At 43.0% G+C, this 25,427-nt stretch overlaps 2 protein-coding genes across 3 annotated transcripts in view; both read right to left on the bottom strand.

The window, feature by feature from the left end:
- LOC143351556 (uncharacterized) overlaps positions 1–25,427 on the bottom strand; it is a 263,840-nt gene that overhangs the window by 176,292 nt on the left and 62,121 nt on the right. The window lies entirely within an intron of this gene.
- Phr6-4 ((6-4)-photolyase) lies at positions 12,613–22,286 on the bottom strand. Of its 2 annotated transcripts, none has more exons than XM_076783211.1 (11): positions 22,017–22,286; positions 17,881–18,597; positions 16,998–17,249; positions 16,644–16,828; positions 15,412–15,641; positions 14,910–15,077; positions 14,702–14,842; positions 14,410–14,561; positions 13,799–14,001; positions 13,321–13,347; positions 12,613–13,186 (listed from the first exon to the last, which is right to left on the bottom strand). In XM_076783211.1, the coding sequence occupies exons 2-11, from the start codon at positions 18,123–18,125 to the stop codon at positions 13,050–13,052; spliced, it is 1,740 nt and encodes a 579-aa protein (XP_076639326.1). In that variant the 5' UTR covers positions 18,126–18,597; positions 22,017–22,286; the 3' UTR covers positions 12,613–13,049. The 2 variants fall into 2 exon arrangements, with proteins under 2 accessions (XP_076639326.1, XP_076639327.1); XM_076783212.1 differs by lacking the exon at positions 22,017–22,286 and adding an exon at positions 21,510–21,817.

Below are 25,427 nucleotides of genomic sequence, written 5' to 3'. Positions count from 1 at the left end.
GATTTCTACCAAGTATTACCCACTTCTCCTAGATTTTCTTGTGAATTTTCATCGAATCTTCCAATCTTTCACGACTTTTATGGTATTTTCTATTAACTTATCAATTTTCAGACCCAAATTTTCCTGCTTTTCCCGACAGTATTCACGAATTTTCTGATTTCCTCCCAGTTTTCCATTTTTCCTAGACTTTCATCGATTCTCATCGACTTCTCCTGAATTTTCCTTCAATTTTCCTAACATTTTCCTATAAATTTTCATTAAATTTTCCAATTTCACAGGATTTCCTCTCAGCTCATCAATTTCCAGACTCAAATTTTCCCATTTCCCAGGACAGTTTCCTCCAATTTTCCGATTTCCTCCAACGTTCGAATCAGGAATCAGAAATGCCTCAAACAATGATAAATTTCTCGCGATCGAGTGTCCGTTTCGGAAGACTATGCCGCGTAAACGATACGTGGGTTCGCCACCCTCGCGACGTAAGGCGGAGAAAAAATAAATAAAAGACGCGTAGAAGAGGCGGCTGTCAGAGAAAGTGGTGGGGGGTTGGGGTGTGGGGGACGGAGGAAAATAGGGCGCAAAAAGGCATGTATCTCCGGCGCGGAGGGTCGGGGGTTCCCGATATCTGGAGGAAAGCAAGAGCTCCCGTTCGATCGCCGTCCAGCCGGCACCGCGAAGTCACTAGCTTTTTTCCCCCAGTTCCCCAGCGATTCCCCGTCCCTCTAGCGGGGATCGTGTGCACCGTGGCCAGTCTCCCTCGGTTCTTTTCTCGTTCCTCCGCCGAGACAGGGGTTGGGGGGGTGAGTTTTACGAGGCTTGGCCGGTCGTTCGACGCTCCGTTAAAATAATAACGCTGACGCGATAAATGTCGGACGGCGCGGCGGGCCGAGGGGGGTGGTGGTTCGAAGGGTGTACGACGTTGGTCTGGGGATGGCCCAGACCCGAAGGAGTCGAAGGAAAAGGAGACGGACGCGGGCTGTCGGCCGTAGGGGAAGTTTCGAGGAGGTTGAAGCGTTGCTTGGGTTTCGGTGGAGGCAGCAGCGAGCAGAGGGGGCGGAAATGGGCGAGAGAGTCAGAGTCCTGCCAGATAGGAGCACGGAGAGCGAGGGAGAGAAGCTACGCTCTCGTGTGTGCGAGTGTGTGTGTCTGTGTGTGGCCGCACGAGCAAGAGAGAGAGAGATAGGCGAGAGGACCAGACTACGTATTGATCTCACAAGTCGCCCAACGTGGAGCGTCCGCATAAAACAGGCCACCGTCGCCGACGTCGACGTAGACGTCGTCGTCGATGCCTGACGTGCACGGACGCGTCCCCCGGGGGACGGGTTGTGGACGAAACGGGTCCAAGGGCCTGTCGGGAACCCTTCGAGAGACTTTTCTGCGAGTGGCGTTTCGAAGTAGCGGTTTGCGTCTAGGATTGAGGGGGATCTGGGCCTGGACGGTGGCGTTCCGGGGATCCGGAACATTTGGGCGTAGTTGGACCCACGCGATTTTAGGGGAGATATTACTTTTAATGGGCGAGTCCAAATTTTGGGGGAGATTTGGTTTAGTCACGTTTGATATTGAGATTTAAGTTTTTGGGGGGGCTCGTTGATGGTGACGGAGCTTCTGTTGGTCGATTTTCTATTGATTTGGGGGATGGAGAATTGGGTAGTAGCATACCCTGGTCTTATTAAGATTCGAGGGTCTTTGGTTTGGTTTCTTTAGGATCTAATATTGAGAATTAATTTTTGGGGAGCTCGTTAATGGTGGTGGAGCTTCTGTTGGTCGATGGAGAGGATCTTCTTTCGATTTGGGGGATGGAGAGGGTTTTTTTTGATTTGGGGGATGGACAATTGGTTACTAGCACACCCATGATTGTCTTGTTAAGATTCGAGAGTCCTAGGTTTGGTTTCTGTAGCATCTAATATTGAGAATTAATTTTTGGGGGGCTCGTTAATGGTGGTGGAGCTTCTGTTGGTCGATGGAGAGGATTTTCTTTCGATTTGGGGGATGGAGAGGGTTTTTTTTGATTTGAGGGATGGACAATTGGATAGTAGAACACCCATGATTGTCTTGTTAAGACTTGAGAGGCCTAGGTTTGGTTTCTTTAGCAACTAATATTGAGAATTATTGGTTTTTAGCATGTTAATGATGGTGGGGCTTCTGTTGCTCGATGGAGAGGATTTTCTTTTGATTTGGGGGATGGGTAATTGGTTACTAGCACACCCATGATTGTCTTGTTAAGATTCGAGAGTCCTAGGTTTGGTTTCTGTAGCATCTAATATTGAAAATTAATTTTTTGAGGGTTCATTAATGGTGATGGAGCTTCTGTTGGTCGATTTTCTATTGATTTGAGGGATGGATAATTGGATACTAGCATACCCTGGTCTTGTTAAGATTTGAGAGTCCTAGGTTTGGTTTCTTTAGCATCTAATATTGAGAATTAATTTTTGGGGGGCTCGTTAATGGTGGTAGAGCTTCTGTTGATCGATGGAGAGTATTTTCTTTCGATTTGGGGGATGGAGAGGGTTTTTTTTGATTTGGGGGATAGACAATTGGATAGTAGAACACCCATGATTGTCTTGTTAAGACTTGAGAGGCCTAGGTTTGATTTCTTTAGCAACTAATATTGAGAATTATTGGTTTTTAGCATGTTAATGATGGTGGGGCTTCTGTTGCTCGATGGAGAGGATTTTCTTTTGATTTGGGGGATGGATAATTGGTTACTAGCACACCCATGATTGTCTTGTTAAGATTCGAGAGTCCTAGGTTTGGTTTCTGTAGCATCTAATATTGAAAATTAATTTTTTTGGGGGCTCGTTAATGGTGGTGGAGCTTCTGTTGGTCAATTTTCTATTGATTTGAGGGATGGACAATTGGATAATAGCATACTCTAGTCTTGTTAAGATTTGAGAGTCCTAGGTTTGGTTTCTTTAGGATCTAATATTGAGAATTAATTTTTTGAGGAGCTCGTTAATGGTGGTGGAGGTTCTGCTGGTCAATGGAGAGGATTTTCTTTCGATTTGAGGGATGGAGAGGATTTTTTTTGACTCGGGGATGGACAATTGGTTACTAGCAGACCCACGATTTGTCTTGTTAAGATTTAAGAGTCCTAGATTTGGTTTCCTTAGCATCTAATATTGAGAATTAATTGTTTTGAGCATGTAAATGGTGGTGAAGCCATTTATGGAAAATTTTAAATCTCAAAGAAGCTACAGACTGCACTTAATTTCCAAAAATATAAGAAATACTGAAAGTAAGATACATATTATTCTATTTAAGGGTTGAAACAATTGTCTACAAAGCTCCCATTTCAATAATTCTATTTGAAAAGTATGAATTTGCATAAAAATCGTTAAAATTCCAGTGTCCTATCCAGATTTGTTTCCTCTAACATCTGATATTGAGAATTTTTATTTTCTTGGGGGGTGTGAGTAATCGTTCGAAAGAATTAGGTTCGTTTACAAAGAACACTACTTCGAGAATCTGTAATACGGATTGATAATTGTAAATCTCCAGCGGGGGAGGGTCTCTCTTTGGCAAATTACTCTAATGGAATCAACCTCGGATAGTAACCGCCATATTTATTCGCAAAACTACTCCAATCGATTGCTCCCCATATTAAAATCCCTTACATCGAAATTTACAATCCAAACCCAGCTCCACTACAATGTATTTCATATCCTAATTCATTAAAAAAAAAAAAAATGGTCATTCGAAATGATAGAATAATTTCTCAACGTGCCCCACAAACATTTAAACCAAATTATCTAGAAAACGAAGCATCAGAAAAGAAAATTCTATCCCACGTTTTCAACTTGCTTTTACATCTAAAACCACCCCCTCGGATTTAAATACATTTCAAATAAATATCAATATATCAAAATATTTTAATTAAATAAATATTTTTATGTTCGTCGAAACTTTCGACCAATTTTACAACCCCAAATTAGCAACATATTTTGATCTATTTTTTCTCGATTCTTTCTGTGTTCCCCGAATTTTTCAAAATCTTTTAGATTTCCCCTCTTTCTGAGTGATTTACTTTCACATCGAGGTCGTTTGGAAGGGAGGGGGGGAATCAAAGATTCCCAGGAATTCGGTGGACGAGCGTTGCATTCTGGGCGCGAAAGAATCGCCGAGAGTCGGAGACGCGCGACGCAATCTCGTTTCCGGCGTGCGTTCAATTAAACGGGGGAAACTCTCGAGGAGGCTCGACCAACCTAAAATTCAATTTCACGGGGGCGTAGCTCCCGCGAATTTCGTTTCCGCGCGACCGCGAAACGACGCGACAACGCCTCCGACGTCGTTCGAGGTTAGGTTCGCGAGCAAACGTAAAAATTTCGTAAACAGTCTCGCGAGACTCGAATTACCAATTTAATTCTTTCCCCATTCGCTACTTCGCCTCAATATTCTTCGTTCTAACGTTCACATTTTGCGTGTTTTATGATATCAAGTAAGAGAAAATATGGTCACGAATGTAGATCGTTTGGAAGATTCATTGAAAAGTCATTCTCGATTCGTAGATACTCGTAGCATTTCGAGAGGAAGCCTGATAACTTGCCAGAAGCAATTGCTGATGAGAATTACTTTGTAAACGCTGGAAATTACACACGCTAAATATAAATATTACACGTTGCTTACTAGTCCACTGATTGTGGCGCCACCTCTAGTCACTTTTCAGAAGCAATTGCTGATAGAAATTACTTTGTAAACGCAGTAAATATAAATATTAGAATTTGTTTACTAGTCCACTGATTGTGGCGTCACCTCTCGTCAGTTATCAGAAGCAATTGCTTATAAAAATTACTTTGTAAATGCAGTAAATATAAATATTGCAATTTGTTTACTAGTTCACTGATTGTGGCGTCATCTCTCGTCAGTTATCAGAAGCAATTGCTTATAAAAATTACTTTATAGACACACTAAATATAAATATTAGAATTTGTTTCCTATTCCTCTGATTATGGCGTCACCTCTCTGCTTCACTTATCAGATTGCTGATAAAAATTACTTTGTAAACACACTAGATACAAATATTGCAATTTGTTTATTAGTCCACTGATTGTGCCGTCACATCTCGTCACTTATCAGATTACTGATAAAAATTACTTCGTAAACACACTAGATATAACTATTGCAATTTGTATACTAGTCCACTAATTGTGGCGTCACCTCTAGTCACTTTTCAGAAGCAATTGCTTATAAAAATTACTTTATAAACACACTAAATATAAATATTAGAATTTGTTTCTTATTCCACTGATTGTGGCGTCACCTCTCGTCAGTTATCAGAAGCAATTGCTTATAAAAATTACTTTATAGGCACACTAAATATAAATATTAGAATTTGTTTCCTATTCCTCTGATTATGGCGTCACCTCTCTTCTTCACTTATCAGATTGCTGATAAAAATTACTTTGTAAACACACTAGATAAAAATAGTGCAATTTGCTTACTAGTCCACTGATTATGGCGTCACCTCTCGTCACTTATCAGATTACTGATAAAAATTACTTCGTAAACACACTAAATACAAATATTGCAATTTACTTACTAGTCCCTTGATTGTGGCGCCACCTCTCGTCACTTATCAGAAGCAATTGCTTATAAAAATTACTTCGTAAACATACTAAATATAAATATTAGAATTTGTTTCTTATTTCACTGATTGTGGCGTCACCTCTCGTCATTTACCAGAAGCAATTGCTTATAAAAATTACTTTATAAACACACTAAATATAAATATTAGAATTTGTTTCTTATTCCACTGATTGTGGCGTCACCTCTCGTCAGTTATCAGAAGCAATGGCTGATAGAAATTACTTTGTAAACGCAGTAAATACAACTATTGCAATTTGCTTCCTATTCCACCGATTCTGACGTCACTTATCAGATTGCTGATAAAGATTACTTTGTAAACACACTAAATACTATTGCAATTTGCTTCCTATTCCACTGATTCTAACGTCACCTCTCGTAGTGGCCACCAGAGGGCTACACTTTTGTCTCTCTCGCAAGTGATCGAGCGACCCCTCCGTTCCTATATATAGACTCGACTTTTTTCGTTTCCTACGTTCATAAACACGTGTTTCTCTTACTTAGAATTAATAAAACACGCAAAGTTTGACGATTATAAAACCCTTGAAACGGCCCAAACATATCGTTTGAGGCGTTTTCTCTAAAAAAATTGTGGTTGATCGTGGGGCTTTCGATCGACCGAGAGAAATTGGTGGAAAATCGAGCCCCCGGAAGTCCGGTCGCGACTCCACCCAAAGGATGTTTTAGGAAAGCCAATAACGACGGAGAAAACAAAAACACAACCCGGTATGCATTTGGTGTGAGTGCCCGAATGCGTGAACGCCGACGAAGCATGCGAGTCGATGAACGAAAAGTACGGCGTGTGAGAGAGAATGAGAGAGAGTGTGCGTTAAAAGAGCCACTGCCTTAGCGACAGCAGGATTCGTGCTAGTAACAAGGCCTTAGAAAGTAACAAATCAGAAACATAATTAGAGTTTAAGTAAGATCTGTTGTTGTTAACCGAAAAAAAAACCTGAAAGAAAAAAGAGAATTAAAAAACGGTACTTAGAGGAAATCAAGGAGGACAAAAAATGGTGTTGACGTACTGTAAAACTACTTAGCCGTTGTACGATATTTAAGCGCGTAACGTAAATAAATATATTATACTTAACCCCCTCGTGCCCGCAAGTAAAGTAGGCGTGTCTTAGCGCGCGGTAGAGTTTTACGTAGGATTTATCAATTAAACGTCGTCGCTTGTCGCAAAAGAAAGAAAAAAAAGAAAAAAAAATAAATAAATAAAACGAAGAAGAAACAGAGGGAAAGAGGAGTCATTATGTCCGCGAGGGTTTTCGACGATATGACCGATCGAAGGAGGGGGGGAAAAAAAAAAAAAAAGAGTTGGAGCGGAAGTGCCAACGATGACAGACGGGGAGGGGGGAGGGGGGACGAACGGAAACGACGAAACGGGGAGAAAAGTGGTCGCGCGTAAAGAGAAACACGAGAGAGAGAGAGGAGAGCTGATCGCGTCGCTTTAGCCACGAGCAACCCGGTATATATTCGCGAAAATTTTACATCTTTCTCCTTGACTTTGTTTTTCTGCTCTTGCCTTAACGGAAACACAAAAAAAAAAAAAACGATACTCGAAGAGTAAAAGCGGGGGAGAATAAAAAAAGATAAAAAAGAAAAAAAAGAGGGACACACAGCCACCAATGCCCCGATCCTTTGTGATCGAACGAGAACGAGAGAGAACGAGAGAGAACGAAAGAGAGAGAGAGAGAGAGAGAGAGAGAGAGAGAGAGAGAGAGAGAGACACGCAATCGAAGATACGACGCGTTCGATCGAGAGGAATTGAATCTTCGATGGCGCGCCGGATATATACGACACGTACACACACACATTACTCACACGTGCAGAAACACTTGAAAAAAAAAAAAAACTACGACTTTAAATCCGATGTTAGCGTAGCGTACGTACCGTAAGCTGTCGACATTTATACTATGAACTATGAGTAAATTGTAGCGATTATTGTGAACATAGTTAATAGTATAGATTAGTTAACGCACTAATTGTACCGACAAAATGGAGTACATTTAATTACGAGAGAAAAAAAGAAAAGAAAAAAAAAGAATAAACGTCGGGGGGTCTCGTTACGTTGCGCGTACGTTCCCGTACGGACGCGAACGAACGAAACGTTATTACAGGATGAAGATGCCCGCGAGAGTTCGTTGTTACGTGAAAATCCCGACGGGCGAGGATTCACGAGCATTCGCGAACGAATGGAGACAATTAAACAGTAATTGCCTGGGCGAAATTCGATCGAACCGCGCGTTTCTCCGAAATTCGCGGCCCGTCGGCAAGGCGGATCGCCGCGATTTTGCCGACAGAGTCGACCAGGATCGGACGATTTTACCGACGATCCGCGCGGCTTCGCCGACAGAGCCGGCAGAATCCGCGACGCCTTTACCGACGAAGTCGACGAGACTCGCGCGATTTTACCGACGCTGTCGAGAAGACGAATCTCGAGACTTTCCCTCTCTTCTCCTCTGCCTGTTTCTCCCGTAGGAGTCTGTTACTTTTTTGCACGTTTCACGTCCCGTTGGCTGCTTCGTTTTACCGAGTTCGTCGGCAAGGTGGACCGCGGAGCGTTTCGCCGATTGCCGTCGGGCGCGCGTAATTTGTTTGGAAACTTTTAAGAAAGTGTGTCGAAGTTCCACCGCCGCTTCCACGGAGGGACGGGTGTAATTAATTGGCAAATTAAATCACGTGCGCGTGCACGTGCCTGACGCGGCTGAATATCGAGGACATCGTTGTTCACCGTTCGCCCGACAACTTGTCTCGAGACATCGTCGACGTTTAATTTTGTCGGTCGCTTCCCAACGATCTGGGAACCTGCACTTCTATCGTGGTTCTTGCATTGTTTAACATATTTGCGGCCACATCCTCGTCAGCTTTCCCAAAGATGCTAACACATTTCATTGTAATTCCTCTTTCCAACGATATGTATTTTAACTATTTCTTTCGAGATCCTAAGCAAACTCGCGCAACGTTCGTAAGTCAGGGGGTCGCATAATCGAGTAACGTTAATTTGCAACGCAGGAAGATTCCGATAAGGCAAAAATCGTTGAGGAAGTCGTCGTTGCACGGCAGCGATTGCTCGTGCATCGCGAAGCATGTGCACTTACGGACTTAGAAACGCGGCCAGGTTGGTTGGTCATTAATTAATTAGGTTATCGATCCGATCGTGTTACCTCGAACCGATTCGAACCTCGCCCGTTCCTAGAGGCCGCACGTGACCTTAAACATGGCGTGCGTGCACGCGAACACGTGCTGCGACGCGTCCAAAGACGCTTTCCATCGTGCACACGTTCTGTTTTCCCTCCTCGTCGAATCCATTTCCATTCACGGACGGCGAACGGCTCGATAGTCCACGGATTCTTTACGATCGCCATATTGAACAGCAATTGGAAAATTCTAGGTATTATTTGTTGCCTGGATCACGGCTTTCTTATAGAATCATTTGCAATTAATCGCGAATCGAGTAGTGTTGCTGGAACGATCTTGGCAATCGGCGATGGATGCCAATAAATGGCCCCGCAAGTATGTTCCAACGTTTATTTGATGGCGGGAGGGGCAGAGGGGGCAAGAAAAAACGAACGAATAAAGAAGACTTTTGCCAATACGTTCAAAAAAGGATCGTATTCGAAGGCAGCGGTTTGTCAGAGTTCGAATTGGATGGGATTCACCGGAAAATTAATGCTCGGGCTCGCGAGCAGCCGACTTCGAAACCTACTCCCCCTCCCCCTCCACGCCCGATATCGTTTTTATCTGTAATCGAGCCGTTCCTTTCGCTGGCTAGATCCAAACCGTTTCTATTCGATTCTCCTTTCTTCCGTACCTTTCTTCCCATCCAAGAGTTTCTCCGTTTCCCTCCTGGAGGCCCAATCCTCGTTAGCCGACTTAATTCTCCAAGAACGACGTACCATGCATCTCCAATCTATCGTTACCTCTCTGCGACTCTAAAAATCATTGAAATTTTAATAACAAGCTTTGCACTGTTGCTTTAGATCAAAGCTAAGTTCAGATGTCGTTTTAGTCGTACCTGAGAAGTTAGTCACATTGCAAGCTCCTCTATCATGGAATAACCTACAAATCTTTGTTGTTTGTTGACTTTTTCTCAAATTATATCACCTGAAGACCGGTGCAATGGTTTCTCATCTTCTCTGCGACTCTAAAAACCACTGAAATTTTAGTAAGAAGCTTCATAGGGTCGCTCTAGATTGAAAAGTCGTACTTGAGAGGTTACTAACATTGCAAGCTCCTCTATCATGGACTAACCTACAAATCTTCGTTGTTTGTTGACGCTAAGCGTATATTTTTCTCAAATTATATCACCTGAAGACTGGTGCACTGGTTTCTCATCTTCTCTACGACTCTAAAAGCCATTGAAATTTTAATAAGAAGCTTTAAAGTGTCGCTCTAGATTGAAAAGTCGTACTTGAGAGGTTACTAACATTGCAAGCTCCTCTATCATGGACTAACCTACAAATCTTTGTTGTTCGTTGACTTTTTCTCAAATTATATCACCTGAAGACCGGTGCAATGGTTTCTCATCTTCTCTGCGACTCTAAAAACCACTGAAATTTGAGTAAGAAGCTTCATAGTGTCGCTCTGGATTGAAAAGTCGTAGTTGAGAGGTTAGTGACAGAGATTAAATTCGTGGTAACTTTGTACCGTTGTCATCAATATTTCCGATATTTTTCGTTCCAAATAAAATCGAGCAGGTCGTGAATCCGTACCTCGGTGGCAGGCAAATCGTGGAGCTTCGAAATCGCGTTTCTCGTCGAACGTTGGTCCCCTGGAAAACGGGGAAATCCCCGCGGTTCGCGAATTTACGAACGACACGCTAAGCCTGACGCTCTGTGGCCGGCTGGCGATCGAAATTTTGGCGGGAAAATCGTATTTTAAAGAAACTTCCGCCGTTGCACTTTATTTTTCGATTCCTAAACATTCCCAAACGATCGACGCGTTGGCGTTAGTTTGCAAAAATAAGAGAAAAATCGCTCGCCGCGTAATTTCGGAGAATCGTGAACTTCGGATCTACTTGCGTCGCGAGAGGAACGCACCACGAGAGAACATACAAGCGTTTGTAACAAAGAAAAAATAAAAAAAAAAAAACCATATACATACACACACACGAGACGCGAGGGAAGGAAATAATAAAATAAATAAATCTGTAATTTAAGAGCGAGCGCGCGAACGAATGGGAGTATAACAAAACTGAAAAAAAAAACAAAAAAAAAAAACAGTTACGATCGAATGAAAGAGACCGAGGGGCGAGATTGCATGCGTTGTATGCGTGTGGGTGTGCGTGCGAGCACGAGTGCGCGAAAGGTAGCTTGCGAAAAGGAGAAACATTAGAGTTCCGTCTTTGAGTGTTGGAGAATGTTCATTTGTAATTGTTTAAATCTAACGAGAAATGTACTGTAAAACTATAAGTACTATAGGCACTAAAAATATATCATTTGTTGACATGAAAAAATAAAAAAAACCCGAGTGACGTAATGCATTGTCCGCTGCGTGGTGCGAGCGTCGCCACCTGGGGACGGATATCGTAATTAATTCTTTTGGCCCCCCTCCCCCCCTCGTCCGCGACAGTGTTTCACAAATTTCAGACGCTCCCCAATAGGATCTTTACAATTCTTTAGTAGTCACGACGAAATTGTACGCGAAGTAGTCGTATTTAACAAATTTTCTAGACGTAGAACCAACGAAACGTTAGTGAATTTATAACCAGCAGTAATCATGACGTGAAATTTCAAGAAACGTAAGTTCTGTTATTGATCCACGTATTACAGAAGTTATGCAAGGATTAAGTGTACGTAACACGTGTCTATGTTCTTACAAAGATTGAGATGCAATTCCCCGAGTTTGAGAAACACTGACCCACGGTAACGAAGACAGTAGAGGAAGGAAATAAATTACTAGCGACGCACAAAATGCCCCTTGACCCGTAACACGTGCCTTTTTACAAGCTCGAGATCAAACAGGTAACGTTTTTTTCTACAGCTTTCTAGGCGGACTTGCTCGATTCTCCCAGGTCGAAAGTTGAGAGGTCGACCTCTTTCGCGGAGGTAAGTGAATAACGTATCCTTGTTGGATGTAGGCGGCGTCGATGGGCGATGGGGACGTCGGATCGTGGGTGAGCCAGATGTCTCGGAGGCCGTTAAAAATAATCGTCAGACGGTTATTACATGAAAAATCTATTTATGACGCACGTGTTTTATGTACAGCGATAAGAATATAAAGTGCACGTCACCGTTACTGTTTTTAATCAGACATTCCGTCTCTTGCCTCTGGACGTATACTTTTTTTTGTGGTTTTCATCGTAGGCAAACACTATCACAAGACGAATCACGACCCAGCCATTTGGTATGGGTCACATTCTTGCCGGGGGTTCTCAAATTTTCAACATGTTCTAATAATAATAGTTTGGTACAAAGCAACGTCGCTGCTATTCGTCTGCCTCTGTCTCTAAATCCAAACTTTATTATTTCATATTCCAGTGCAAGCTTTCTGATGGAATTTTGTAATATTAATATTATTATTATTATTCGTCGAAAGCCAGAACTAGCGAGGGTCGAATGATATTGCTCCTTCTACCAAAAATATTATTTATTACGCATGTTTATTCGTGTTAACCCTTTGCGGACGATAATATGAATATATGGATGAAACACTAAATCAATGTTAGAGGTTATGTAATTTGTAACGAAAATAAAGAGATCGAGATCGTGGTTCGATTGGTGTTTCAAAAGACACTGATTATGAATCAATGTTTTAACATGAACGTTAACCTATACGATTTTTATATCTGAATATCGTACACAAACATAACCTGTACAGCCTTGGACGTGCACAGAGATATTCTTTGGAAATACGTCGCCGTAAATGAAACGAGAATTAATTTTCTTAATAGGTGTGTAACAGTTTATTAAAATTACAATAAAATATACGCATTGGAATAACTTTTCAATTGTTCCGGGCTTCCATACATTCGTGTTCCAAAATCTACGTCCGCGAAGGGTTAACATAGTTGGGAGTCTCGAGAAGGTAAATGATCGAGGGCCCTGGTCGCAAATATACATTACAACGCTCCTGTTGGTGCAAAAATACTTTCTCAAACGTTCATCTTAACGATACGGATCCAAACAAAACCACGTAACGGGCAGCCATTTTGGAAATAGACTAGTCTCGAACACGTACGAATACATAATTGTATATATAAATGGCAACGTACCCTTTCGCAATCCTATCAAAGTAACGAAGTAAAGTATGTTTAAAAAAACACACGAAGACAGAAAATATACATTAAAATTAGCTGTCCTCGTTAGATTCGAGATTTCTCTGAATATTCAAGACTTCCGAGTGGCCTGGTAGCGTTCACCGGTTGATGAACGCTAATAAATAATATAAATTAAAGAAAGACAACGAATCGAGAGTTCGTTTGTTCCCATCGTGGCGTTATGGTCGCGACGACGCCGCTGCAGCTGTCGTTATTGGTGCTGGTGCTGCGTCGTCTGATCTAGGACCTCCATTTTCGGCTGGCTTTCCGGGGGCGGCGACGGTTGCTTCTGCTTCGTTTCCTCCTCGGTTTCCTTCACCGGCGGCGGTGGCAACGCGTTCAGCAACCCTTGCACAAAAGTTGCCCGTTGTACGGGTTATTGCAAATTCGTCTAACCGTGGGAAGACGTCCTTTCATTTGGTAATAAGCGAAACACGTGGGAAAAGAAAAAGAATTGGTAGCAGGACGACGCTTTTACTCACCGACCGTCTCCCCTTTGAGGGATGCTCCTGCAACAATACAGAGGAACACTTCTAAAACAGTCTCGGTAGCTTAATTTTATTTTAGAATATTAAGAGAATATTAAGTGGGGTCCTGTTGATGAGAGATGGAAAAGGAAAGGGGAACATTTGGGCCAGGGCCTGCTAATGGACCCACCAATAAAGTATCCTAGCAGGCCCTTAAACGACAGAATATTGAGTACTTTCTTTGGGTTTATAGTCTGCCTTTAGAGTGTTGAATTAGTGTCTGTATTGCAATTATGTTGCGTGGTGTTTTAGTGTTAATCTAATCTCTTTATCAGAGAATATTGAGTAGTCGAGGTATGTATATGTATATAGGAATTGGTCGATCTCGCTTGCGAGAGATCGGTCCCTCTGGTGGCAAAAACAGGAGACTATGGGCCCCACAAGAGATTGCTTGACGAATCGTTAAGGATGAGTAGAATGAAATAAAGCTTACCGTTACCGCGATACTTGTTCAGCTGCTGATAGACTTGCTTCATCCTCTCGATGTTGATCCTGGAGCTTCTGCTGTGATTGACTATCGGTAACGAGTAGTCCTGGCCAATGATGCACTTGGCGGCCCGTTGCACGCTGAGCGGTGCGTTCCACGGTTCGTGGATGAACCTCGTGGGGAAGTTTTTCAGAACCGGCAAGTACCGTCTGACATCGGGTTAGAATACAAAGAGAAAACACGAAACGGAATCGTCTGTTTTTATTAAATTTCAATAGACGCGACTTCCTTCCGCGATAGTCCTTAGAACTAGAGCCAGAACGCTAGACGACTGATTTCGTGTTTGATCCGCTATGCAGTATCAAATCACACTTTAAAGTTGCAAGATTTTTACAATTGAAGTCAATGTTTACACCTTTGTACTTTAAACATTCGTAACCATCGGTGGTATTGCTACTGATATAAGAGTCTGTGTGTTTGTGACGTCCCTATATCGCATGCTACTTTCGTCCGATTCGAATAGAATTTTGTTCAGACGTTATCCACGTTCCAACAGGAAGTACCAGCTACTTTTGCCTTTTATTAAGAATCTACTTTGGGATCTACGGCTCGTTTACCTGATATAATCGCCGTTCGGATCGGCCTTCCTGCCGAATCTCACAGGACAGTAACAGTGGAAGAACTGCTGGAAGAAGGAGCTGCACGACAACCACATCCACATACCCGCGTTCACCGACCAATCAGCGTCCAGGAGAAGTTCGTCGAACACCTTGACATAAATTAATCGCGTCTTGTTAACACATACCAGCTGAAAATTTTACTCTACCAATCTATTATCGTTGCAGTAATTTTTTATTTAAAAATGGCGACGTCAATCGAAACGCCACTGCACGCGACTCGACGTTTTACCTTCATCCCTTCCTCCCAGGAGATCCAGAGATCGCCTCTGGTCAAGAAACACGCGACAGCGTGTCTGGCCAAGTGATGGATCCAGCCCTCCTCCCTCAGCTGAGTCATGATCGCGTCGATCCACGGGAATCCCGTTTGCCCCTATCGAACGAACGTTTTTTTTTTAATGATTCGTGCTCCGGATGATTAAAACTTTTAATTAACTTACGTTCGCCCACTTGGCCAGCGCCTCGACGTTCTTGTCCCATGGAATCTGCACGCAAATCGGGTTGCCCTGCATCCGGTCGAAGTTAGGATTCTTCGTGGCGGCGCAGTAGAAGAATTCGCGCCACAAAAGCTGGCCGTGCAACGAGAGCGGCGGTACAGCTTTCTTTATCTGCGACGACGAACGTTTAAATACATTATTTTTATTGCATTCAGTTGTAAACAATTAGATATTGTATCAGGCTCAGACTTAAATAATACATATCATTTGGCTAGACTTTAATTATACGAGCTCGGTTAGTACTAGCGTTAGCGTGGGTCAAACGAGACCCGTAATCGAATAAACACGACTGGAAAGTGGCGTTCTCGAAGTCGCGCTGGGAGCAAAGCGAAAAGCACGGTTTTCTTTCTTGAAAAGGAACAAAGGGAGCCGCGAATAACGACGCGAGACCTATTCAACGGATTTCCCGCGACGATTCACCGTCACGCGACTCGGGACATTGTACCTTTTTGTAGAGATCGGTGAGCTGGTAATAAAAGAGTCTGGTGCTCAAGCATCCGAACCGCAAGTAGGGCGAGAGACCCGTTTGACTGGGCAACAAGGATTGCGGAGTCATCTTTGGTCTCCCGAAACTGGCCACCCAAGCCTTCCTCTCGAGATGACGACCCAGCCGCGCCAACGCTTCGCTCTCGCCCCCCACCCACACGGGGGGTCGAAGCCCCTCTGTGTCGAAGCCTGTCAACAATCGGAACAACTTACTCCCCTCTTATCGAATACATTCTCTTCGACGTTGTTCACCGGTGCTTGACCACTATTAAAGGGTTAACATTTCTCTGAGATTTCCCAATTACAAATCCAACTTCTATCCTTTATCCTAGAGCTTGAACTGTTCAAATGACCCCCCTACAACTGAAGATACAATGGGTCTAAATAACGCAAGATATGGTATAGATGGTCCAGACGCATGGAAAGCTTCGTCAAATAGAACCTACGGCATTGGTCAGTGGAAGAGGACCTATACGAGTGTATGGTCCACGCGTTTCACACTCCGGACTTGCCACCGGCAGATTTTTATTTCTTTTTTTTTGTTCACAATTGGAGAACTCTGGGGGAAGCCTTTTCCAATCAGCGCGCCGTTGAAAATGCTTTTAAGGAGTCCGTCGACTCCGGTAGCCGTGATAAACAAACTTACGAATCGTTGGCAGAAATGTACCGATGGTCTTCGTTTTTACATAAGAATCTTTGATCGACGGAATGATGATCACTTAAAATTAACCTCTTAGGCACGATGCGCCGCTACAGTGGCTCGCTCTAGTGGCTCACTCGGTCACTGTTTGAACTAAGCGAGTTTCACACTATACCTTCACAACGTTTTATAACAATGTTAACAGTATACAGACAGATTATACAGTCTTTGTTTTTTGATACGCCAGAGTCAGGTGTCACTCCAAAGTACTCACGTAGAGAACAGCAAAATTTAGCCGTATCTAAGAGGTTAACAGAGTTAGCGGAGCGGATTTGTACATAAGAATGAATCCCCGGTGGCCGTAAAACATGATTTACAGTATTTAATAATTATACTAGCTATCAAGGTACAAAAGACTGGTTCCCTGGGTGTCCTCTAAATAGACCTAACTGCTACCTAACGAGTTGAAACTGTCGTTCCAATAGAAAAAGAGTTCTCGTCGAGACGTGGACGCGTTGGCCAAGCACCGGAAATATTTCGCGGTGTTTTACCGAGTTCCTCGAGGGTCGGGACGCCGTAATGATCGTCGTGGTCCTCCTTCAGAGGGGTGTAGGCCGATCCCACGCAGGAGGAAGTGACGGTCGACACAGGCGGTTCCGGGGAGTCCATGCTGGCGACGACATTTTGGAATTGATGGTACGTCAACGGGGGCTTCCCACCGTTCTTCTCTATAATCCTGAAACACGAAGCTACCGTTTGCTCAGGAAGTTCGTCGAGCTACCAACACGCCCACGATTCTAAAGCAAATCGAACATCGAGTTTCGACGAACAACCGAGAGAGAAGGGCGAGACTCGGGGGGTGAATTGGACACGCGCTGATTGGGTCAAAGATGCTTTGGACTCACTCGTCCAACTTGTAGAGAGTGTGCGAGATCCTTTGGACCACCGAGATACCAAGCTCCTTACAGAGTGTCGAGATGTTATGGTCCCGGACGCGGCCGAACGGCTCAGGATCTTCCTCGAAGGTCAGGTTCGTCGTACCCCACTCTTTGAACAGTTTAGGCAGAGCCTCCGCCGGTTGTCCGCGTATCACGAACAGCCTGGAGTTCAGCTTCCTCAGGGAACAGTCCAGATCCTCCAAACACTGCAGCAGGAACCTGTCGAGGACGCAAACTTTTATGGAAAGGTTCTAGGACAGTGGGCAAAACATTTGTTAGAAAGTTATATTCAACAGAATTTAGTCTAGAATGGGGTTGTGCGAATACAAAAAGGTTCATCCCTTTATTATGCATTGTGTTCGAGAATTAGTTCATTCTCTGGCCACCGCGACGCTCATAGCTAGGCTAGCTGGCCCAGGTCCCGAATTTGGGGATCTTTCTGCCCGCCAATTGGGACCTCTGGTGGCCACGGGCGCGGCCATTGGCTCAGTCTTGCTCTAACCGCCATTTCGTATCGTATTTCGTATCGTAGAAAGGAAGCAAACTTGTTCCGTTCAAGGCTACATTCTACCTTTAAGAACAAACTGCCTGTCGAGTTACTTGTGAAAGAGAAAGATTGCAAGTACGGAGAAAACTCTGAATTTCTTCTCAGGTTTCTCCCTTCACGAATAAAGTTTGTAAGCGTGAATTTGCTCGAGAGTTATGGGGAAAAGGAACATTCTGGATTTGCTTGTGAACTCGTCGGTGGATAAAGTAAGCGTCGCCACAAGTTGGATACTCAAAGTAACATGAAATAATATTTAAAACGAAGATTCCTCGCGACTGTTCTCGAGGTCCATTTTGAACTCACCTCCATTTATTGATGCCGACGTTGGTGCTTCCGGCGAACCACGGGTCCAAGACAAAGACGCACCGGAAGGTCGAGGCACCGGCTAGGCTCTCCCTCAACGACGGATTGTCGTGCAGTCGGAGACCTTTGCGGAACCAATGGACCGTGTGTTTCCCGCCATCGCCGCGTACAGCCGCTTCCGGATTTATCTCCCTGTTACGGCTGCCCGTCATCTTCCCTCTCTCCTGCCTTTCCTCGGTCACCATTCGCGTCTTCCTCTGATCCACTGACCCTTCAGTAGTCCCCTTTTCTGCCACTCTTTCGACGGAATCGTGACGATCGTTCAATCGGGGCAACGCATTTTTGAGCAATCGATCGTCACTCCATCTCTGCTCCACCTACTCGTACTATTCTTTTCTTCCCCGTCCGTGTCTTTAACCCTAATGGGACTCGACGAGTCTGCCCCCTCACGACTTTGGACGAACCTGAGGATCCTCAGCCTCTGAGTACCGTCATCCCGACGAATTCTGCCCCGAGCTGAGTGCTTCGGTTTTTTTAGGTTATCAAGGTCAGGACGCTCGTTCGAATCGTTTCGCTGTTCACGGGAACGAACAAAAATCGTATCGCTGGTTGGTCGTCTCTCGTCGATTCATATCGCGCGCGACTACATCCTCGTCGTGGCGATCCGATGCCACCTCCGTCGAGACTGTTCGATGAGCAAAGAAACGATTCACGGTTCTACGAACAGAGTAAAATTGAAACGAAAATTACCTTCGTCGCTAAAACTATCAACTTAGATTCTAATGAACATTGCAACGTTAACGCTAGATTTACTGGAAACCGTCGATTTGACGGATGTCAGATTCCATATTTAAAATTGCAGAACTCATAATTTCGGTGATTTTTGAATATGTTATAGAAATCAACATTTTAAACAACTTTTTTCTATGCATATAACCGCCGGGAATGGAAAATAGCCTAACCTAACCTAATCTAATATTCCTAATCAACGAATTAGGTTAGGTTAGAGTCTAAGGTAATAGATTCAAAATCACTAAAATTAGTTAAATTTGATTTTTAAGCCCACCCGTTATATACAGGGTGTTCGGCCACCCTTGGGAAAAATTTTAATGGGCCATTCTAGAGACAAAAATAAGACGAAAATCAAGAATACCAATTTCTTGATGGAGGCATCGTTAAAAAGTTATTAACGTTTAAAGTTTAGTCAGTTCTGAATTTTTTTCTCGAAAATGCCCAAGATTTCGGGGGTATGTCTATTCACCAAAAATGATTGTAATTGACCCCTGCAACCGAAAATAATTTTTCGAGAACGATTTGAAATGTTTTTTTTCGTCGAAAAATTTAGGCGCCAAATTAGATTTTCGATAAGGAATTTTTTTCTCGAAACTGCGTAGGATTTCGGGGGTATGTGTAATGACCAAAAATGATTGTAATTGACCCCTGCAATCAAAAATAATTTTTCCAAAACGATTTGAAATTTTTATTTTCCGTCGAAAAATTTAACACCTTCTCGAATTTTTTTCTGGAAAATGGGTAGGATTTCGGGGGTATGTCTATTCACCAAAAATGATTGTAATTGACCCCCGCAACTGAAAATATTTTTTCCAAAACGATTTGAAATTTTTTTTTCCCGTCGAAAAATTTCACACCTTCTCGAATTTTTTTCTAGAAAGTGGGTAGCATTTCGGGGGTATGTGTAATGACCAAAAATGATTGTAATTGACCCCCACAACCGAAAATATTTTTTCCAGAACGATTTGAAATTTTTATTTTTCGTTGAAAAATTTCACACCTTTTCGAATTTTTTTCTCGAAAGTGCGTAGGATTTCGGGGGTATGTGTAATGACCAAAAATGATTGGAATTGACCCCCGCAACTGAAAATAATTTTTCCAGAACGATTTGAAATTTTTTTTTTTCGTCGAAAAATTTCACACCTTCTCGAATTTTTTTCTCGAAAGTGCGTAGGATTTCGGGGGTATGTCTATTCACCAAAAATGATTGTAATTGACCCCTGCAACCGAAAATATTTTTTCCAAAACGATTTGAAATTTTTTTTTCCGTCGAAAAATTTTATGCCTTCTCGAATTTTTTTCTCGAAAGTGCGTAGGATTTCGGGGGTATGTGTAATGACCAAAAATGATTGTAATTGACTCCCATAACCGAAAATATTTTTTCCAGAACGATTTGAAACTTTTGAATTTAATTGTTAATAACTATTTAACGAAGATTTCTATAACATATTCAAAAATCATTGAAATCGGAAATACCGTCCGTGATCTAAATAATTACATTTTTGAACAACTTATGTTGAATTTGATTGATGCAATGGGCCCGAATACATATTCTAATTAAAAGAAAAATCGTATTTTATGGTAATCGTCAACATGAAAGGTATCGATAAATATATGTGGGATCGATACCCGTAGATCTAGTGTTAACTATGTCGGGTCAACTTCCGACCCTCTTTCGCGTTTCTGCTCCCTTGGAAACGAAGTCGAAAGATCGTTAAAACCGGTACGGTAAACAATACGATACGGTTCGGGATGCGATTTTTATTTTCGTCCAACTTCGTTAGCTGCAGATTAATTCCAGGTCGAATCACGTAACTACCATTCGCTCCCTATCATGCCCGAATATAGACTCGTGTTATATAATTATAATGCCTGGGCTTCGCGAAACGGCAATGTTTTCGCTAACAAGTCAGCACCTTTGGCAACGTTTCCGCCGCGTGAATTACCGTTGCACGTACTCCCCCGTGTATCGCCGCGAACCGCGAGACGTTTTAAAAGGCAACTCCGCCGCGAACATTTTCCAACTTCGTGACCCATTTTTTAACCCCGAGGCCCCGAAGCAATTTCAAGTTTCCACCGAGCGCTGCAACGATAGCATTAATTTAATTAAACACACGGATTAAAACTTTACGAAAGAGAATTACACGATGCTCGATAATAATATAATTTAACTATTTATGCATTCTTGCTTAGTCCATCTGGAATAGAAATTCTCGATAAAATGCTTTGAATTTCCCGCCGCCGGTAAATGGGGCATCAATTACGCGTCTTATTTCAACGAGACTTAGTCGGCAAGGAAGTTCGTGGCTTTCTCAGCGGACTTTAAAAGCACGAAATAAACCGATACGATCGTGCTCGACTCGAGAGCCACTCTACGTCCGAATTTGTTCCCGCGATATTTGCAACTGTAACGATTTGTCGCGACAGCAGACCAGGTTTTGAACGAAACAAACGCGTCGAAATTTCAATTCAATTTCAAGAAGAACGACACGCTGGCCCGTCAACACGATCGCTTTTCTTTCGATTAAACGTGACGTAACTATTGCGATACCTCCCACTGCACCGTCGATAAAACAGAGGGTTTTCTATGACATCATTAGGTTATTCCTACGTATTAATTTTCGTATCCGTTTACTATTCGTCGAAAGCTACGTGACTGCAGACAGGTGTGACGAGCATGACACAGACAGTACGTCACGTAAGCCGAACCGTTGATCGATCGATGCGACCAAAGATCAACGTACAAAAGACCAATAAGCATCGAAGGCAAATTCGTTTAAATGTCGTGAACCCCATCCCCCTCTCGCGTAAAGAAAGCTTTGCACTGCTTTACTCACGTGGTAACTTCGTAAAAATCGTACTCGGTGCTTCGAGTGCTAGGGCAACCTTGACAATGAGATCGTCGAGATCCACGGATACAAAAACTGCACACGGGTGGTTGAAACGACTACCGATCCGGTAACTACGTAATTCGAATCCAGTCGACGAAGATCGACGAGTACGTGCACTTCGAGACTCGTTCTCGAGTCAACGTTCTCGGTCGAGAATAATTGACTAAGTTTTTACCGATTACCCCCGTTTACCAAACAGCTCGTTCTCTCGACTACGTCGTTCCTACTAGCGACAGACGTTCGGACGAACAGATTCGCGTTCACGTGCTTTGGCTGAACAGGGATACCTGTTTCTCGGTCCAGTAAAATGTGAACGCACGCATCTGGACGTACGACTGCATTCGACGATTATTAATCCGACGATTAACGTCACAGATCCGAAATTACCAACAGAGCAGAACGGCGCGTCGGTCGAGAGCCGCGTTCGCGCGTATTTGCCAACCAGATACTTACGATCGTGTTCGAGCGTGTGCATTCTATCTGGACGCGATACGCTGTTGCGTTTTTCTCAGCTACGCCGGTGAATCAATCGCGACCCGTGGAACCGATCACAAAGCACACGCGAGCACACACATACGCGGGGCACAAGGTTCACATCCGTTGGTATTCGTCGCGCAACGATCGCGGTACAGGTGGCATCGTCGCGCAAAAATCGCACGGATTTCGTCGATGACGAATTGTTGGACGTTCGCGACGGGGAAACTCGGCACACGGAGAGAACGGCCGCTCGCATATGCGAACGTACAACTTAAAAGCAAGCGTGGAGAAGGTGAGGCAGCGTGTAAGAGCAAGGGGAGCCCGAGCCACGCCGAGTGCAACGTGACCGCTGGCACCGCGAACCTTGCAATTGGCCAACGCGATCACGTGATCCGTCGGTCACGTTGCAACCGCCGTGGTCCTCTCCCGTCCTGCCCTACGTGCCTCTCGCTCGCTCTACTTGACCGACGCCACCCGTCACGCTGCCTCTCGCTCGCTCCGTTCGTGCGTTTCTGTTTTTCGCGTTTACTCACACGTTCCTCGAAAACTATACGCGCGAGAATAAATCTACTATTTGCATCGTGTCCACAACGGAATGCCCCGATCGACGAAATGTTTGCTTTGCGTTTACGGCTGCGACCGGCGACTTCGGATGCCTCGAATGCCTCGTTGCAATCGTAACGGTCGCTTCCACTAGTATTCCTGCGAGCTAAAACCGAAAACTGCTGTATGGGTTTACCTGCTCCGATGTCTGTCGAGCGACCGGAGTTGGGCGTGATTTTTATGTAGGTAAGAAGTTTGGGAAGAAAAATAAATAACCCTTTATCTGTTGACGGTTGAATGAAAATAAAAGATTTCATTTATGAAATATTACGCGACGAACGGATGAAAGGTTATCTGTTTGCGACCCTGTACGATCGTCGAACCATACGTTGCGTTTAATGATCGGTCGTAAATTTCGTTAAATCCAATAGTTTATTCGACGTTCCCCGATATTTTCTGTCCCCATCGCGACCCGAAAATATTGAATTTAAATCCATGCGAATGTATCACCTTCCGCCATATTGTATTTTTATTTGTCCCTGTTTTGACGTTTTTTTTTTGTGTGAAAAACTAGATTAAAGGCTACGATATGAACTTTCTAACGGGAGCGTTTACTTTCATCGGTTAGGGGCGCATTACGAAACACAGGATCTGTCGCGAATGTGGAAATAACGAGTCGAACAGAGTTACAGGGAAAGTGCATCGTCTTATTATTTTGCCATTTTACGCGACTAGCGGGACGTGGTAGCCGAATGGTGTCGCAATTATTCTCGTCGACTCTCTCTAGCGGTGGTTCCGAGCTGTACGGAACTTTTCAAATGCTTAACATTAAAGTTTTATAGGTTATGATGGCATAGCCGAAAGTTCGAATTATATGGCTTACGCTTGAAATGGCTAGATTTTCGCGCCAGGAAATGCTCCTATTTTTCGATAATGTTATTTTCGTTTAATAGTAATCGCGATTTATTTGAAAAATTTATTCGAATGATGTTTATTGAATACGATTTGCACGGCGCGTCTGCTCATTAGTCGCTATTTCTACTTGTACCAATGTCCAAATCGTGCTCTATATGAATTATTTTAATTTTAAAGCCATTTTTTTGAAGACAAAGCCTCGCACAAATTCTTTCAAATTACTTCTGGTTGATTACTCTCTATACAGGGTGTGCTGCCAACCGTGGGAAAAATTTTAATAGGAGATTCTAGAGGCCAAAATAAGACGAAAATCAAGAATACCAATTTGTTGATGGGGGCTTTGTTAAAAAGTTATTAACGTTTAAAGTTCCGCTCGTTCTGAATTTTTTTCTCGAAAATGCGCAGGATTTCGAGGGTATGTCTATTCACCAAAAATGATTGTAATTGACCCCCACAGCTAACAATATTTTTTTCAGAACGATTTGAAATATTTTAATTTCGTCGAAAAATTTCAAAACTTCTCCAATTTTTTTCTAGAAAGTGGGTAGGATTTCGGGGGTATGTCTATTCACCAAAAATGATTGTAATTGCCCCCCGCAACGGAAAATAATTTTTCCAGAACGATTTGAAATTTTCTTTTTCTTGGCGAAAAATTTAGGCGCCTAATTAGATTTTCGGTAAGGAATTTTTTTCTCGAAAGTGCGTAGGATTTCGAGGGTATGTGTAATGACCAAAAATGATTGTAATTAACCCCCGTAACCGAAAATATTTTTTTGAGAACGATTTGAAAAATTTTTTTTTCGCCAAAAAATTTCAGCACCTTTCCGATTTTTTTTCTCGAAAGTGGATAGGATTTCGGGGGTATGTGTAATGACCAAAAATTATTGTAATTGACCCCCGCAACCGAAAATAATTTTTCCAGAACAATTTGAAATCTTTGAATTTAATTGTTAATAACTATTTAACGAAGCCTCCATCGACAAATTGGTATTCTTAACTTTCGTCTTATTTTGGGCTCTAGAATCCCCCATTAAAATTTTTCCCACGGGTGGCTGAACACCCTGTATAGTATAATCGATCAGTAATTGAAATTTCTCCAAACGCTAGTTGTACACTGTTTATCTATTACACGATATAGTCATTGATATTTTGAAGTTGTTAAAAAATTCTTTTCCAAAATCTCCATAATCGTCGATGTTGGTATTTTAAAAGTGTAGATCTCGTTTTTCTCCTATTCAATTACGAATTTTATCCTCGTCGTTCTTGGAGGGTCGAATATCACGAATGTACGGGGTGTCCAAATGTAAACAGGCCTAGAAAAAAAAAGGTGTCATTGTAGATTAAGTCGTTACTCTTTTATCGATATCAAAAATATAGAAACCACCCTGTCGAATAGTTTTGCTAACCCTAAGTCCGTCGTACGTGCCATGGAAAAGGTCTACGCGGACTGTAGCACACGGAATCAAGTTATATAAATCTCCTACGCCAGGATATTTACCTCCGCGCTACCCTTGACCGAATTGTCGCGCGCACACGCATTACAAATTTTTCAGCAGCACGTTGTGGATCGCCATTACGTAACTTGATATACAGCGTGGACAAAATAAGAGTGAAATAATTTCTCGACCCTGTTCAATTTTCAAAGCTGTGAGATCTCGTTCGTTCGCCATAATCCAACTGATATTACCATTTACTTTTACAAAATTCACTTCAGGCTGAGAACTTTGACTAGAGGCCTGCAAAATGTGAGATTTAAAAGTTTTGAAAACAAATTACTACCGTTTCTTACGTAAATGTAAATTCTATGGCGTCGCTTCCCATGCTCGCCGCCAGAGGGATCGCGCTCTCACAAGTACTCGACCATTCACTTGAGTATACATGTATGCAATCCTCAATCGACTTTTATCTTAGTTCTATTCTCACGAATTC

Source organism: Colletes latitarsis, chromosome 2, assembly GCF_051014445.1.
Source record: "Colletes latitarsis isolate SP2378_abdomen chromosome 2, iyColLati1, whole genome shotgun sequence".
NCBI lineage: Eukaryota > Metazoa > Arthropoda > Insecta > Hymenoptera > Colletidae > Colletes > Colletes latitarsis.
Note: the sequence above shows the minus strand (reverse complement) of the source record. Positions and strands in the feature narration are given on the sequence as shown.